Source organism: Dryobates pubescens, chromosome 9, assembly GCF_014839835.1.
Source record: "Dryobates pubescens isolate bDryPub1 chromosome 9, bDryPub1.pri, whole genome shotgun sequence".
NCBI classification, from domain to species: Eukaryota; Metazoa; Chordata; class Aves; order Piciformes; family Picidae; genus Dryobates; species Dryobates pubescens.
In genome coordinates, this window is record NC_071620.1 from 27,440,404 (window position 1) to 27,456,741 (window position 16,338).

Below are 16,338 nucleotides of genomic sequence, written 5' to 3' on the forward strand. Positions count from 1 at the left end.
ATCACCCATGTGAATTTGACACAACTTCCATTAAAGCTACAGGATATCTTTTCATAGACTTCAGTGGAATCAATCTTTACCCTATAGAAGTTTTTCATGCCTGTAATGCATTTAAATGACCAGAAGAGACTGAGTGACTACAGGAAAAGCCAGGATTATGCAGTGCTATAAGGAAAGAAGTCCTGCAAGACATTTTTGTGATGGAGAAGCAGATTGTGAGCATAGTTACTCCTAAAAGGACATCAGCTCTTGTCACACCTCCCACCTTACAACCAAAACCTCTGGACACAAACAACCCGCCTCCCATCAGCTAGCAGCCTCTTTGAGACAACACCATGGATGTTTCTCACTTGAATCTTCCTCAAGCTGGTTTTGGTCTAATTAACATCTCAACCTGTACAAGGGATTCTCCACATCTCACACAGATCTCAGATGCTGTTTCTTTTAATTTCCCCCCTGTGTTAACACAACTCTTTAGAAGCACCAGAATCCTGCTTTTTGCAGGCTTTCAAGTCACTCTCTTTTTAGCTGCCTGCTAAGTCAACCATCAATTCTTGGTTATGAACACCACCAGTTTCTGCACTTTTATTTGTCTTCATTCACAATGCAAATGCGAAACAGAACTTCAAAGGTGAGCAGAAACCCTTTTGATTCACGATAGCCCAATTCCTCTCCACATTTCTTTTCAAGCATGCAACGACAGGATTAGCTGGGGATTAATTACTTGAAACTCAACCTGCATCTCAGGTCACAATTTTCTCAGATTTTTCAGCCTTGAAAACTTTTTTTATCAACCAAATACTTGTCATACAGACCAACACTTGTAACAGATAAGATTCTTCTTTCTACACAAACATCCTAGTGGGAGGTCTCAAAACCCAAACAAGAATCCTGCTTATTGTGCAAACTTCCATCCTCCCATCCTGAGTTACAGTCCTGCTCCCAGATGGAAGAGTGTGTCACCTTGAAAGGCACAAGAAAGATCACTCACAGGAGCAGTATTCTCTGCTTCCTGCACTGTGTCTTGAAGGCCACTGCTCTTCTGATAAAATGAACCTACTTGCTGGAGGGAAACCTCAAAAATAATGAGTTTAAGTGTAACATGACTTCATTGTTCATTAACTTTTTGGGTTTTTTTTCATAAGAACTGTGATGGGCCTGGATTAAAATACATCTGTGTCTGCACACTGACTCAGAGCTGTAAAATTTGGTAAGCAGCACAGCAGGACTAATCTAGGCTGGACACTTCACAGAAGCTAGACAACAGGAATGACCTGGGAGTCCTGGTGAACAAGTTCACCATGAGCCAGCAGTGTGCTCTTGTGGCAAAAAAAGTCCAGTGGTCTCCTAGCATTCATTAAGAAGCATGTAGCCAGCAAGTTGAGGGAGATTCTCTTCCCCCTCTACTCTGCCCTACTGAGGTCACATCTGGAGTACTGTGCCCAGTTCTGGGCTCTCCTGTTCAAAAGAGATGGGGAACTACTGGAGAGAGTCCAGTGGAGGTTATGAAGATGCTGAGAGGACTGAAGCATCTCTGTGGTTCAGGAAGGCTGAGAGACCCGGGGCTGTTTAGCCTGGAGAGGAGCAGACTGAGAGGGCATCTTGTCAATGCTAATTATTATTTAAAAGGGAGAAGAAGGGAGGGAGGGCAAGAGGATGGTGGCCAGTGGTAGGACAAGAGGCAATGGGACCAAACTGGTGCACAAGAAGTTCCACCAAAACATAAGGAAAAACTTCTTTTCTGTGAGGTTGACAGAACACAGGACCAGGCTGCCCAGAGAAGTGGAGCCTCCTCCTCTGTCCAAAAGTGCCTGGATATAATGTTATTGATATCTAAAACTTTTTGCAACTGTGTTTTTAACTTCCAGTAACATTCTGATATGGAGGATTCCATACATACTGACACAGACCACTAGAATTGGCAGTGCTCTGTCACCCTCACAGGACATTCTTCCTATGTTCAGATGGAAATTCCTGGTTCCAGTTTGTGTCCATTGTTCCTTCTCCTATCACTGGGTGCCACTGAAAAGAGTCTGGCCCCAACCTCTTGTCTCCCACCCTTTGGATACTGAAAAGATCCCCTCTCAGTCTTCTCCATCATAATAGTCCCCTCATCATCTTTGTAGTGCTTCCTTTGTAGACATCTCCATGAGAAAACCAACTTGCCCACCCAGAACATAAACTCAACAAACTGCTGTATCTATCAGCCAGCTGCCAAACTCGTCCCATGCACCAGCACCTGACACTTCCCACAAAAACATAGGGCTCACTCCACCTGAATGCATCCTTGCTTTGGCACCAGCTTGCTGGCCTAAATCTCTTCTACTATTCCATCTTACCTTTCCCTCTCCCCTCCAGTAAGTCTCATCTGTAGCCCCGCCACAGGGAAGCTGCTGCCGCCAGCCAACTCCCAGTTTAGAAACAGAGTGCTGGTGTCACCCAGAAGGAGATGGCCAGACAAAGCTTGCTGTCAAGTGGTCCTCCAGCAGAAGTGTCTGATGATGATTAAAGCTTGGTATTATCGTTGCCAGAGTGCACTGATGGTATAGTGCCACAGTACCACCAAAAATCTCGCAGCCACTGAGCACCCAGCGCTGCTACAGCTGCAGTTGTTCATCTTCCTTGTGGGAATTGCAGCACAGGCCTTCTGAAAGGACAGCATCTCCTTCCAAGTCCAGCAGTGGTAGGGGAGACAAGTTTTACCAATCTAACTCTTGGCTGAGTGCATTTTCCTGTCTTCATTAAGGGTTTACACCAGTGCTGCTACCTTGGAAGCCTGCCATCAGTAAGCAGGTCAAACCCCTTAGTCTGGGAAAAGCCTCTCTATTGTTTTCTGTCTTGTGAACAGTTCTTCAGTAACTTCTATTTTTTTTTTTTTTTGAAAGAAGGGTGTTAGAAAACAATTGATATGAATAAAGAGCTCTCCTTCACCATGGAAAGTAAACTGTATGCTTAATAACACGAAATAATTTGGTCTCTGTGGGCCAGGAAACAATAGCCTCACTGTTGCACTGATACCTTGCAAATTATGTCCTCACGTCACCTAAAGCACACTGTAACAGGGACTGCTCCACAGCTCGGATTCCCTTTAAACCTCTTAGCTAACCTCCTTTACCTCTCCAGATTTCCCTCTTTAGCACAGACAGGAATTGGCTGCTCCTGGAAACCTCAATTCCTCAAAAAAAAACCCAAAACCAAGAGTTCTCTTTTACAGAACAGTAGTCAATTCCCTAAGTTTCACCCTTTACACCAGAAGCTGAGATTGCACAGTGAAACAAATTGTATCAGTAACTGTGACTGACTTAAAAGGGCACAACAGCGAGTGCAGCTTTGTCTTCTCTCTCTCCTAGCAGGATGAGATTCTGCCAATTATCTTATTACAGTGTGGGTGGGAAAAGGAGTGAAAAAATCAGCACACTACTCAACAGAGTATTTCCTTTGCAGTACAGAATGAAGTAACCCCAAACCTAGAATAAACCTTCCTTCCCAATTCCTCCTTCTGTTTACACCAGGTTTGAGGTTGCCTACACAGTGGCAAAATACAAAAGATTCCATAAACATCTCGATGCCTCAAGCCCACCTTTAACTGTCTAATACTGAGAAGAAATATTTCCTGTAGGCAAACAACATAATGCCCAGAATGATGTTTCTCGTGACCTCCTTCTTTGATCTACCAACTAAGAGCCATCATAAGAAGAACAAAATGCTATACCACTGTATTATTTTATTTTCCTGCCACAATTTTATACACATTTGCTCTGATGCAAGCAAGCAGACAAACAAACCAACCATGTAAGGCACAATGAAATATTTGAGACATGTGTTCACTGTCACGTTAAACCAATAACAGAGTATCTGAAGCCAGGCTTTTCCCAGGTGTGGTAAACCATGCCACTGGAGTCCAACAGATTTTCAGCAGTTTAATTTGCCCCCTTCATAGGATGCTAAAATTGTTTCAGCTGGAACACACCTTCAGGATCATGGAGTCAAACCACTATCTAACTCAACTAAGTCTGGGGCTAAAGAACCAAAGAACCACATCTCTGTGGCTTTTAAACACCTCCAGGGATGCAGATTCGATCACCTCCCTAGGGAGCCTGTTCTGGGGCTTGAGAACCCTTTCCATGAAGAATTTTCTTCTAATCTCCAACTTAAAGCTCCCCTGGTTCAACTTGAGGCTGTCTCCTCCCATCCTATCACTTGTTACCTGGGAGAACAGACCAAAACCTATCTTGACCCAGACTCCTTTCAGGTAGTTGTAGAGGGCAGAAGGTCTCAGCTCAGACTCCTTTTCTCCAGTCTAAACAACCCCAGTTGCCTCAGCCAAACCTCACAACACCTGTTCTCCAGACCCTTTACCAGCTTTGTTGCCCTTTTCTGGACAAGCTACAGCACCTCAATGTCCTTCCTGGTGTAAGGGCCCAAAACTGAACCCAGTACTCAAGGTGCAGACTCACCAGTGCTGAATACAGGGAAAAATCACTACCCTGGTCCTGCTGCCTGCACAATTCCCCATACAGGCCAGAATGTTGTTTGCCTTCTTGGCCACCTGGGCACATGCTGGCTTATTTCCAGTGGGTTGTTGATCAACAACCCCAGATCTTTCTCTGCCTGACAGCTTGATACTCAAAGACAGAGGTTACTCTGTTACTATAAAAAATGTACCACCACCATACAACAGCAATGGCTGGGGATATGTGAAACAATGAGAAAAAGATCATGCAGACATCAGAGTGGGACAGGAAAGGAAGATTCCTCCACAGCAAGGCCCTTCCATGAGGAACATCCTCAGCAGCTCTTACCTGTGTGAGTGAGCATGTGCCGTTGCAGGGAATTTGCCCATGGAAAGACTCGGGGACAGCAAGGACAGGGGATACTTTGCAGGCAGTCTGAGTAAGCATTCCTCTTCCCTCTCAGCAGCTTCTCTTCAGCAGTTTCCTTTTCATCCTCACTTGTTCCATTTCTTCCACCTTCTTCCTTGAAATTGTCAGTGGACTGCAGAAATGGGCTAAATTTATTAGTGTCTGTGGTAGCCAGCATCTTCTCGATGCTGGCAAACTCCCCACTTGACTCCAGATCCACACCACTGCTAAGTTTAGGCTTGTTCTTCGTTCCTTTCTTTCTTCCTCTTTTCTTAGCCAAGCTGGCATCAGCAATAGGAGACTGCTCTGGCTCACAGGGCTGAGCCAGGTCACTGGGCAGGCTGGAATCTCTCTGCATTGCGGTCATGATTGTCACTTTTGTTTTGGCATTCCCTGATATGTCACACCCAGTGGAGCTGCTCACTGCCTTGGGACTAGCGTCTGCAGCCTCTGTTTTCAGCAATGCAGGAGCAGAAGACACGGATGAAATGATCTGTGCAATGGAAGCCAACGGTGGCAGCTCTTTAGTTACTGGAGGCTTTGGCAAGAGAGGTGGTGGTGGTGGTTTAGGCCTCAAAGGTCTCAGCAAGGTAGAATTTCCAAGAAGAGCTGGGGAAATGATTGGGACAGTCAAATGCAATGAACCTTTCAGTGGCTGGGGATGTCTGACAGCCCTGTTTGTCTCTGAGTTCCCATTGGCACCAAAAACCACAGGACACTGCAGACAGTTAAAGGCTTTATCGCTGTTCCCAGAAGCAGCCAATTCTTGGTTCCTGGCTTCACATGGGACATCATCTTTATCCTTCTTCAGGGCTTTGGGGATGGACAAGTCAATAGGCTCCATGGAACAGTCATAGAGGGACAGGGGAGAAGAGCCAAAGAGGTTCTCCTGTTTCACTTGCACAGCACTCAGGGTTTTGCTCTTTTGAGAGAAATCCAAGGGCTCGTCAAAATCCACAGGGAAGTTTCCTGTAGGTTCAAGTTTGATGGGAACGTGAGACGGCGTCCCGAGCAAGAAGCCATTTTGCGGCTCCAGGAAAGGTGTCACGGACTTGTGATCCATGTAAGTGCTGTCCTCCAATAAGGGAGGGTCTGTCTGGCTTTCCTGGGCACTGCAGTCCACTGCCAAGATGTAATTCTCAATCTCCCTTTCTTGCACGTGCAAGTGCTGCTTGAGGATATGGTGAATGCAGTTTCTCTTGGCTGAGAAGGCTGTGCCACACTCCTTGCACTCAAATGGCTTCTTCTTCTGGCAGCCACTGTGTGTCCTCATGTGAATGCGGAGGGCCCGGTAATGCTTGAGGTCCTCACCGCACAGCTTGCACACAGTGTCTGGGGAGCAGAAGGCATCCACCATCTCTGCAGCATTGCTGGTGACATACTCGATGTTTTTCTCTATGTCCTTCCTGGTCACTTTGAGGTGCTTCTTTCGCAGATGCCTCTCACAGTTGGCTTTCACTGTGAAGGGGTAGTGGCAGATTTTACAGATGTAAGGCCTCTCCCCGCTGTGCGTCCGCAGGTGCCGGATCAGTGCCGCCTTGTCAGCTGCGATGTAGTCACAGATGTTGCACTGGTACGGGGAAATACCCAAGTGAGAGCGGATGTGAGCTCTCAGGACACCTGAGAAGGCAAACACCTGGTCACAGAATCGGCAGGGGTACAAAACCTTCCTCATGGTTGGGGCCTTCTTGTTCGCTGCCCCTGCGATGATGGCTTTGAGGTCTCCTTCTGTGACCTCTTGCTTGATCTTGGCTTCCATATTCAGAGGCAGGAGAGCTTCAATGATGCTATCCTGCTCCAGTTGTGTCTTCATCTCATGCTGAGTTAAAGGCTCTACTTTGGGTTGGAGGAGCAACTGTGAGGAAGCACTTGATTTGGCTCCTGGCTGGGGAAGGTGAGAGTTGGAGGAGGACTCCACTGAGTTCTTGATCAGCCTCAGAGGGGGAGGTGGGAGGCTTGGGCTGATGCAGCCAGGGGAGGCTTGCTGGGCACTGATAAGAGGAGGTGGTGTAGAGGTTGCGACTATTGTTCGGGGTGTTACCAAAGGCTTTGGCTTCAGAGGTGGCATATGCTTGAAAATTGACTGCACAGGGACAGAAGGTGCCTTAGAAAGTGGAGGAAGACTGATCTGAGGAGGAGCGGAAGAAGCCATCTTCAAGATCTGCTGAATGTCTGCCAGCTCAATGGCAGACTCATTGGAGATGGGTTTTACCACAATACTGCTGTCAGGCTGGATGATAAAACCCTTCTGGAAAGGCTGCAGTGAAAGAAGCTTTATGTTCTCTTTTGTAGGAGGAAGGACTGAAAATGACCCTCCCATAGAGGCAGCTTCCAGAGGAGAGAGGCTGAGCAGACCGGTGCTGCCAGGTTCCTGAGGTAGGTTACTCTTCAGTGCTCTGAGCTGTATTTCTTGGACCTCATCTTGTGTATTGTCCTCCTGCTTGCCAGGCTTGATGTCTTTGGTGTACTGTAGGCCCAAGGATGCCATGAAGGCTTTCTGGTCTGGGTTGTCGCTGGGTGGGGTTGTGGACTGTGGCTTGTGCTTGTCTTTTCCCTGATCGGCCACGTGAGTTTCCATGTGCAGTTTGAGCGCGGAGAGCATGGGGAATGCCTTGTTACACGTCTCGCAAATGAACCGGTGGAAGTCACTGATGCACCTTCGCAAATTCGTCTCGCACCACACCTGCAAGACAGGGAAAAATACTTCGGTATCTCTGACTGGAAAGGCATTGCACGCTGCTGTGAAACAAAGCCAGTTCACTCCCCTTCCACTGCCCAAATTAGAGCAGCCACCGCCTACCAGGCATGGAGATATTCCTGCTCTACAGCCTTTAGCCACCTAAGCAGTGTATCTAAATTAAGGACTGATCACCAAGGACAATTCAGACTCTCAAATATTTTTCCATCCTAAACTTATAGAATCATAGAATGCTCTGGGTTGGAAGGGACTTTCAAGATCATCTAGTTTCACCTCTCCTGCAACAGGCAGCGGTACCTCCTACCAGACCAAGTTGCTCAAGGCTCCATACCACCTGGCTATGAGTACTTCCAGGCGTGGAGCCTCCACAGCTTCTGTGGGGAACCTGTTCCAGTGCCTCACCACTCTCATGGGGAAGGATTTCTTCTTAATGTCTAATCTAAATTGAGCTTCTTCCAGTTTGAAGCCACTACCCCTCATCCTGTTACTCCATGCCTTTGTAAAAAGTCCCTCCCCAGCTTTCCTGTCGGCTCCCTTCAAACTACAAGACTGCTTTAAAGTGTCACTGGAGCCTTCTCTAGGTTGAAAAACCACAACTCTCTCAGCCTGTCTACATAGGAGAGGTACTCCAGCCTTCAGATCATCTTGATGGCCCTCCTCTGGATGCACTTTAACAATTCCATGTCCTTCTAGTGTTGGGGACTCCAGTACAGAAGCCTCAGCAGAGACTTCAGTAAGCTGGGCAGCAAGACTACCTCCTTTAGAGCTATTACTACAAAGAAACTAGTAGGAGAGGAAGGAAAAAAAGATGTCCAAGAAGGCAAACAACATAACCAGCACAAATAACATTCCTTCAAAGCAAATCACTGAAACACAGAGTGTAAAGTGGGAAGGCTTGGGGCTGGTGAAGCATGATTATGTTTACTCTCCCCAAAGAAATACTATGCTCACAAATGGATTTTATATCTATCCCTAGAAATAAACATGAATCCAAATGCTATATCCAGATGCTACCCAGATAGCTCACATATTGCAAAGGTTCCATATCAAAGAGGGGCACAAGTGATAAATTAAGTAGAGGGCTGACAAAACCCTACACACTTTTTTCAGATACTTCCTACACCTTTGCCTCACAGTGCAAGCAAAATTATCAGAAAGGGGAAATCCAACATTTAAATCTCTTGGTAACTTTAAATGTCTAACATTAATTACAGAAGAAACAAACTTAGGTTATTTAAATGTTCTCCCTTCTTTTGAATTTGTAACTTTTACCCTAGAACTCTATTAGATTTACAGAATGACCTACAGGCTACCTGGATCAGCAGCAAATTTCAGTTCTGCTTCTTTGCAGCCAGAGGAGTTGGAAATCAATGTTTTTATCCAAGTAAAATAAGAAAAGTGCTGACACTGAAGGAGCATGGTCCTGCTGGATTTTGCTGTGGAGGGATTTCTCTCATTTTTAACTAGATAAGCAGCTTCATCCAGACCCAAATTAAGGCAGGTAAAGTTTGACAGAAGGAGAAATAACTCCATCCAGAGAGAGGTTTATAACTCTCAGAAAAATATGTATCTATTATCTCGCTGCTTTTTCCCCAGCTGCTGTCCCTCAAAGGTGCAGCATCTCCAAACCTCATGTAAAGAACATAAAGGAAAGGTGCCTGGGAGTGTTCTGTGAAGAAATCACTGAAGATGTCACTGTTTAGTAAGTCAAGTGACTTCCCAAAGCTTTCCGTGATAAAATCTTTCACAACACAACTACATCCTTGTTACAGTAAATAAAAATACAACAACAACAACAACAATAATAATAGTATCTTCCTTACTCTGCCTCCTCTCTTTTGATTTTAGATGTGGGATGGCTTTGTGAAGGAGAGAACTAACGGCTGGGTTGGAAGGATAAAGGATCTAATATCAGCAAAGTTTTCCTTTAAATACTTTTATAGCTTTTTACACTGGTAGTTATCCACTGGAATGCTGAAAAACCCAACCCCAATATTTTTTAGATGAAAAAAGGAAAAAGGAAAAGCAGAAAGTGTTTGAAGCCTCCAGAGACAGCAGTAATGTACTTTCCACAAAATATTTTACGCTTATTCTCTCCCTCATCGAGGGCAAGTCTTCAAGAGACTTCAGAAGATACACGCTGCATCAGCTGCCAGCTTAAGCGCTGAAGAACCGAAAGTACCTGAGAAATGCGGGGGAACTTCCTACAGGAGAAGTCCGTGAATCCCAAGTCATGGAAGCCTGCCGGGATTGAAGGGTTGTTCTGAATAAAAGGCTTTCCCATGGGATCTCTGGGAAGCTGCTTGTGGATAACTGCATTATGGCGCAGTAAGCCCCGATGAGTACGAAAGGTAATACAACAGATGTCACACCTGGAAGGGAAAGGAAGAAAAGAGACGTGACTCACTGGCTGCGGCAAGCTTAAGAACCAGCACCATTCTCGCTTTAGGACAGCCTCCTTTCGTCTGCCCCATGGTAACATGACTAACCTGCTAAATGCAAAACAAAGCCACAGTATGTCAAAAACACATGGCCACAGAAAGGCCATTTCAATCCCAGTCACTTTCAATCTCTTTCTGGCTATTAAATCCACTGAAAGTTTAAAGAATAGCACGTGATCATGGAGCATCCCACGCTGGCCGACGGCAAAGAGGTGGCTGAGACCACAGGCTTCTGACAACCCTCCTATTGTCTGACATAAAAAATTTCAGTAGTTTCACAGAATTTGTTTTTAACTAAAAAGTGTTATTAAAATAAAAGGCATCTTTTAAAAAACCAGCAGTGACAAGGAGAGGCTAAAGCAGACCTAAGCAACAGGCAGGTGCAAATATAGAAGCGGTACCTTTTTAAACACAAATACCCAGGTATGAATTTTCTCTGCGCTGCCTTTCCATAGCCTATCACCGATCCCCCTCAAAGCTGTTCTGAGAAATAGTTCTAAAAAGAAAACCAGTGCTCCTTGCAGCAGAGGAGAGTCAGAGGAGGAAGATCTGAAGCACATCCAACACATCTAACACATACACTTCATTCACAGCCAGTATTCCCCAAAGAATCACAGAAATCCCATCGCGGTAGAGATTGTAAAGGACCTCTGGGCATCACCTAGTCCAACCCCCCCTGTTAAAGCAGAGTCAGCCAGAGTAGGTTGTCCAAGATCACAATGTCTGGGTGGGTTTGGAACCTCTCCAGAGAAGGAGACACCACAACTTCTCTGGACAGCCTGCTCCAGGGCTCCAGCACCCTCAAAGAATGCAGAAGCAATGTCTTTCCCTATCCACACTTCATTACTATGATTGCTTGGTTTTCTTAAGTTCTTAAATCCCAAACTGAACTGAACAAAAGCTCCTCACATGAAGTATACTTGGATTAAAAAAATCAAAGGTATCAGCAATGCAGCTATGCTGCAGGCAGTCAGGACTATGCAGCAACATGTGGCCAACACATCAGCAAACAAGCCCATTGCCTTTGGAATATCTGGGATTTTGCATTCAACAAGTGACACAGAGTTTCACTCAAAAAAGGTTCCTTCTGGTTATGGCTCCAGCTTGTAACTAAAGCACGAGTTTCACAGCAGCAAATGCCAGAGAATGTGAAGCTGATTCTGTCACTAAAAATATTTTATGCCCTAGGAGTTTTTCACATCTCCCCTCTGCCTTAGTTCTCCCCATAGTGCCTTCACCCTCCACATCACAGAAGAGGACATGTGCCTACTCATTACAAAAACATCCTGCAATTAGAAATTACTTCTGACAAAATCCTGAAACCACCCCCTCTTTCTCCTGTCCCAAACAAACTCCCATTGTTGTTCTTTTTATCACTACATAAACTTCCACAGACCTTTTTGATTCTCTGAAAATGAAGGGATCACCGAGTCAACCCACAAAGGAACTGGATTCAGAGTTTCTGAGCAATGAAAGGAACAAGTGTGAAGCCTGTGTAACGTGACTGTTATCACAGGACCCAGAAGAATGGAACAGAAATACCAAGTGATGGAGGTTTCATCTTCTTTATCTCCCCTTTCAATTCACTTGCATCCTACTTTTACAGTTATTGCCAGCACAGTCCCTATGTCAAATAAATGTTGAACCAATGCCATTTGCAAAGCAAGTGTTTCCTTAGGGAGGTCTGCTAAATGTGACAACAATCTCTGGCAGTGGTCATGACAGAGGGATGCTAACACATAATGCTCCTCCAGCATCAAGACCCACAGCTTTCCTCCAGCTCACTTGGCAGCACCTATTCTGTAATGCAGAGCTTTCATCTTCAACAAAAACAAAACCACACACAACCACCTAAACTGCTGGGGGAAGGAGGGCATTAAAGGGTTAGAGCAGTCACCTGAAGACCTTTCAGGCTGCTGAAATAAAAACACCTTGCTTCAAAGCAAGCAGTGCCTCTGGCACACCCCTGGGACATCAGCACATGGCCAGCAAGGGCTTCAAGCAACACTCCTGAACCACTAGGGCATGTCTGATGGTCTGTGGGGCCAGCTCTTCTGCACACAGAAACCGATCTTCACCTTGGGGTGCCTTGAGGAAGCTCTGGGGTCCCTGATGCGCCTGGCCTCCCTGAGACTGGCAATTCCTCCTGGTAGCTGTACCAGGGCAGGTACAGCTGCCACTGATGGGACCACAGAACTTCTGGGATAGCAGGTGCCTGCCATGGTAACCCCAGGATCTGGGTTGAGTAAGGAGCAAGCAGACAGCCTCCCAGCACAGCAGGGAGGTGTGCCTCGTCCATCTTGCACACTCCCCTGCCTCCCTCCCCCCGTCAGCTGCACGACACACTGATTTTAAGAACTGGTTTATTTAGGGCTCCCATCAAAAGCTGCACCTGAAAGTAAATCTTTCAGCACATAGACCCATGTGAAAGTCCTTCACAGAACACCTGGATCAACTGCTATGCCTCAGGACAGTGAACATTTGCAATTTAAAACCGGTGTTTTCCACGCAAAGAGAACTGCCTTCCCGCTCCCACAATCAAAGTAATAGATCTTCAACAAAGAATATGTACTTTTTCTCTAGAATTAAACACCTCTCTGTGTTTTCCCTCAGTTTTCTATTTTCCTTGCTGTGAGTGAAGAAACAGCAAGCAAAAAAGAGAATTCAGGAATAGGATTAAGCTCTTTTTCCATTTGGTCAAAGAGAAGCTCCTGGCTGACAAAAAGAAACATCCAGATAAATCACACCTGTCACCTGGAGAGACAGGCACTTCAGGGCATATAAATGCACCACACCCTGGGGCTCAGCACCTTCTCCTGGTGTGAGATCACACAAGGAGAGACATGTGGATGCTCTCCCTTTCTCAGTGGTCCAGGCACACCAGTGAAGGCAGCCAAACTTTGAGAGCTGGAATAAAAACAGCCAGGGGAAAGCTTTCCCTGAGAGATGTGTAGGCCTGTTTTGACAGGACAAGGCGTGAAGGTTTTAAACTAAAGGAGGGATATTTAGACTAGATAGAAAGAAGGTGTTTTTTTACAGAGGGTGATGAAACATTGGCCCAGGTTGCCACAGAGGTGGTAGACGCCCCGTTCCTGGAAACATTCCAGACCAGGTTGTCTGGGGCTCTGAGCAACCTGCTCTAGTTGCAGATGTCCCTGCTGACTGCAGGGGGGGTTGGACTAGATGACCTTTAAGGGTCCCCTCCAACCCAAATCAGTTTATGATTCTTTTCTGTGAAAACACATGGCCTGTTTTTCCTTCTGTGTGCTTTAGTTGAGCTCCCTTTCCTCAAGACATCTCAGATACGATGGTTTGAGCTTTGAACACAATTAGAAACGCAGACGCAGATACGGGCATGCGCCACTTCCAAGAAAAACTCACAGGCAACTCTGCTTCAAACCCAAACCAGTCAAGGCAAGCATCCTGCTCCACTGACTAGGGCTTGCGCTCACTTAAAATGGAGTAAGCTGCCGTGCCTAACAACACATTAACTGGAAGCATTAAGTGTTTTCAAGGAAGCTTAGCCATTAATTTCTCTGTTTTGTCATCAGCGTTGTGCTCCATCTTTAGGTAGTGTTAATGCTGACAGTATTTTTAAATCTAAACCCACAGTCTAAGACGGACAGAAAGGAATCCTAAGTGACTGTAACATTTTTTTTTCATCTTGCTAATATTGTCTTTTTTTAAAACAAACAAACAAACAAACAAACCCTAAATAACTGTGGAAAGTCTGCAAAGTCCAGCACATGGAATCGTAGAATGCTTTAGGTTGGAATGGACCTTTAAAGATCATCTAGTCAACACCCCCATATTGAATACAGCATCTGAAATACATGGGAATGCTTTGCTCATGATGAACTTCAGGAAACAAACCCCCCAAAACCAGCACAACCTCCCTCTCCTTACATTTTCACAAGTCTGCTCACGTGCAGTGCAAAGCCAAACAGGGATGGAATGGCTCACAGAACAGGGATGGTAACAGGTTCTGAGGTTGGTAGCAGAACAGGCAAAGCAATGGCTCCACACCTGAGCCAAGATAAAAGCACTCTACCTGCAAGGTAAGTTTCCAGCTGTAGCAAATAAAAGCTGCAGTGTTATCTTGTGATGTAGGTCTTGGCCATTGTTTTCCACTTGCCTATAAATATGATTACAGAGTGGAAAGCAAGCTGTTCCCCTTCAAGCACAGAGGTTCAATTATAAGTAAAAAGAAAAAAAAAATGGGTTTAGCAGCTAAGAGCACTTAAAAATTAGCTTCATTCTCAACGGCCTTTGTGTCTCAAAGCCATCCATACCCTTACTACAGAAATGTAACACAGAGGTGTACACAGCATGAGGGTGAGAAAATGGAACAGCTACAACACAAAAGCATCATCTAACTGCATGAAAACAGTGCAATGGCTAGGCTCACCTTTCAGGTGAGTCTCACAGAATCACAGATGGGTGTGGGTTGAAAGGGACCTCTGGACATCACCTAGTTCAATTCCCCTGATCAGCAGCATCACCCAGATCAGGCTGCCCAGGATGGCAATGTCCAGGCAGATTTGCAACACACTCAGAGAAAGAGCCTCCACAACCTCTCTGGGCAGCCTGAGGCTTTCCTCATCTTCAGGTGGAACCTCCGGGGTTCCACTTTGTGCCTGTTGCCCCTTGTCCTGTCAACTGCACACCACCGAAAACAGCCCAGCCCCATCCTCTTGCTCCCCTGCTCTTTAGACAGCACTGAGAGGAAGCATTGAGAAGATTTTCTCAGCCTGCTCTTCTCCAGGCTAATGAACTCCAGCTCTCTCAGCCTTTCTTCAGTAGAGAGATGCTCCAGCCCCTCAGTGTCTTTCTAATCTCCACTGGACTCTCTCCAGAAGTTTCCTGTTTCTCTTGAACCAGAGAACCCCCAACTGGACACAGCACTCCAGATGTGACCTCTCCAGGGCCAATTTCTCTTGCTTTCTTTTTTATTTTTCATGCAGACACGGTCTTTGTGTAAAGCCACACTATTAACAGGCTTTCTAATAAATAAGTTGTCATTGTAAAGCTAACTGGGATACAAAAACATTCAAAAAAGCTGTAAGAAATAGTGAATGCTTTGTGAAACTTGCTCAAGAATCAAGCCAGGGTTTGCTGCACGTAAGACCAGCAGCACCTAAGCAAGAAATGTTTACCCATGTGATGCCTGTTTCTTTGCATCACACTCTCCTCTGAGCCAATCCCACTTTGTCAGCACGGGAAAGAGCTGACAATGAGAATAAAACTTTAATCAAAACTAATCAGTCTTGGTTTTTAGGGTAAGGCAGTCAAACATTCAATCCTTCTAAATTCTCTATTTCGTTAGTCACGAGGCAAAGCCAACTATTTATATCCATCACTCTCTTCCCATGAAAACAAACCAATGCTGTGACATTGAGTCTTCTCCCACTTAATACTTCTGAAACCACACAAGAGTAAACTCAGGCTTGAAGTTTTCACCCTCACACCTAACTAGCACTAGGTTGTGAATGTTAACAACTAAAACCAGTGTGAATTTCTAGACCTTATCTAACATATAACCTTAGTACCATTTTGTTACCTTCCCTATGTTCTTTATAAACTGCCACAAGCAGAAGCAAGGAAAACAGCACAAGAATGAAACTTATCCTGAGACAGAACTGCTAACTTACAGTTGTAATATTAAGACATCCAACTCCTCCTACTGAAATCCCTGCTGTGGACCATAGATAAATGTCTACTTGTAGAATCATATCATTGTTTTGGCTGGAAAAGACCTTTAAGATCACTGAGTCAAACCATCTACCACGTCTGGTGCTGAAGCATGTCTCTCTACATCACATCTCTGCATCTTTTAAACACCTCCAGGGATGTGGATTCAGCTGAAGCCTGTTCAGGTATTTGATCCTTTCTGTGAACAAATTTCTTCTAATATCCAACCTAAACCTCCCCTGGTGTAAATTTCCTCCTGTCCTACCACTTGTTACTAGGGAGAAGAGATTGGCCCCCACCTGGCTACAACCTCCTTTCAGGTAGTTGCAGAGAGCAAGAAGATATCCCCTCAGCCTCTCTTTCTCCAGGCTGAACAACCCTAGTTCCCTCAGCTGCTGCTCTTAAGACCTGTTCTCCAGGCCTTCACCAGCTTCACTGCTCTTCTCTGGACCCATTCCAGTGCCTCAATGTCCTTCTGGTAGAGAGGGCCCCCACTTGTCATTATTATTCTCTTTTTGCTCTCAAATTATGTGAAGAATTAATGCAGCTTTCCTTATGAGCAAAGAATATCCTGTGCTGGCCTAAAAACAATCCAACTGGGCAGAAGAGAAATATGGGTGATTCCCTGCCGTTGACTCATGTCCTC

The 16,338-nt window shown here is 45.4% G+C and overlaps 1 protein-coding gene across 8 annotated transcripts in view; it reads right to left on the bottom strand.

The window, feature by feature from the left end:
• RREB1 (ras responsive element binding protein 1) overlaps positions 1-16,338 on the bottom strand; it is a 141,285-nt gene that overhangs the window by 14,535 nt on the left and 110,412 nt on the right. For all 8 annotated transcript variants that reach the window (XM_054164388.1, XM_054164383.1, XM_054164384.1 and 5 more), the window contains 2 exons: positions 9,743-9,932; positions 4,803-7,545 (listed from right to left, as the gene is read on the bottom strand). In XM_054164388.1, the coding sequence (XP_054020363.1) occupies positions 4,803-7,545; positions 9,743-9,932 (2,933 nt within the window). The remainder of the gene's footprint in view (positions 1-4,802; positions 7,546-9,742; positions 9,933-16,338) is intronic.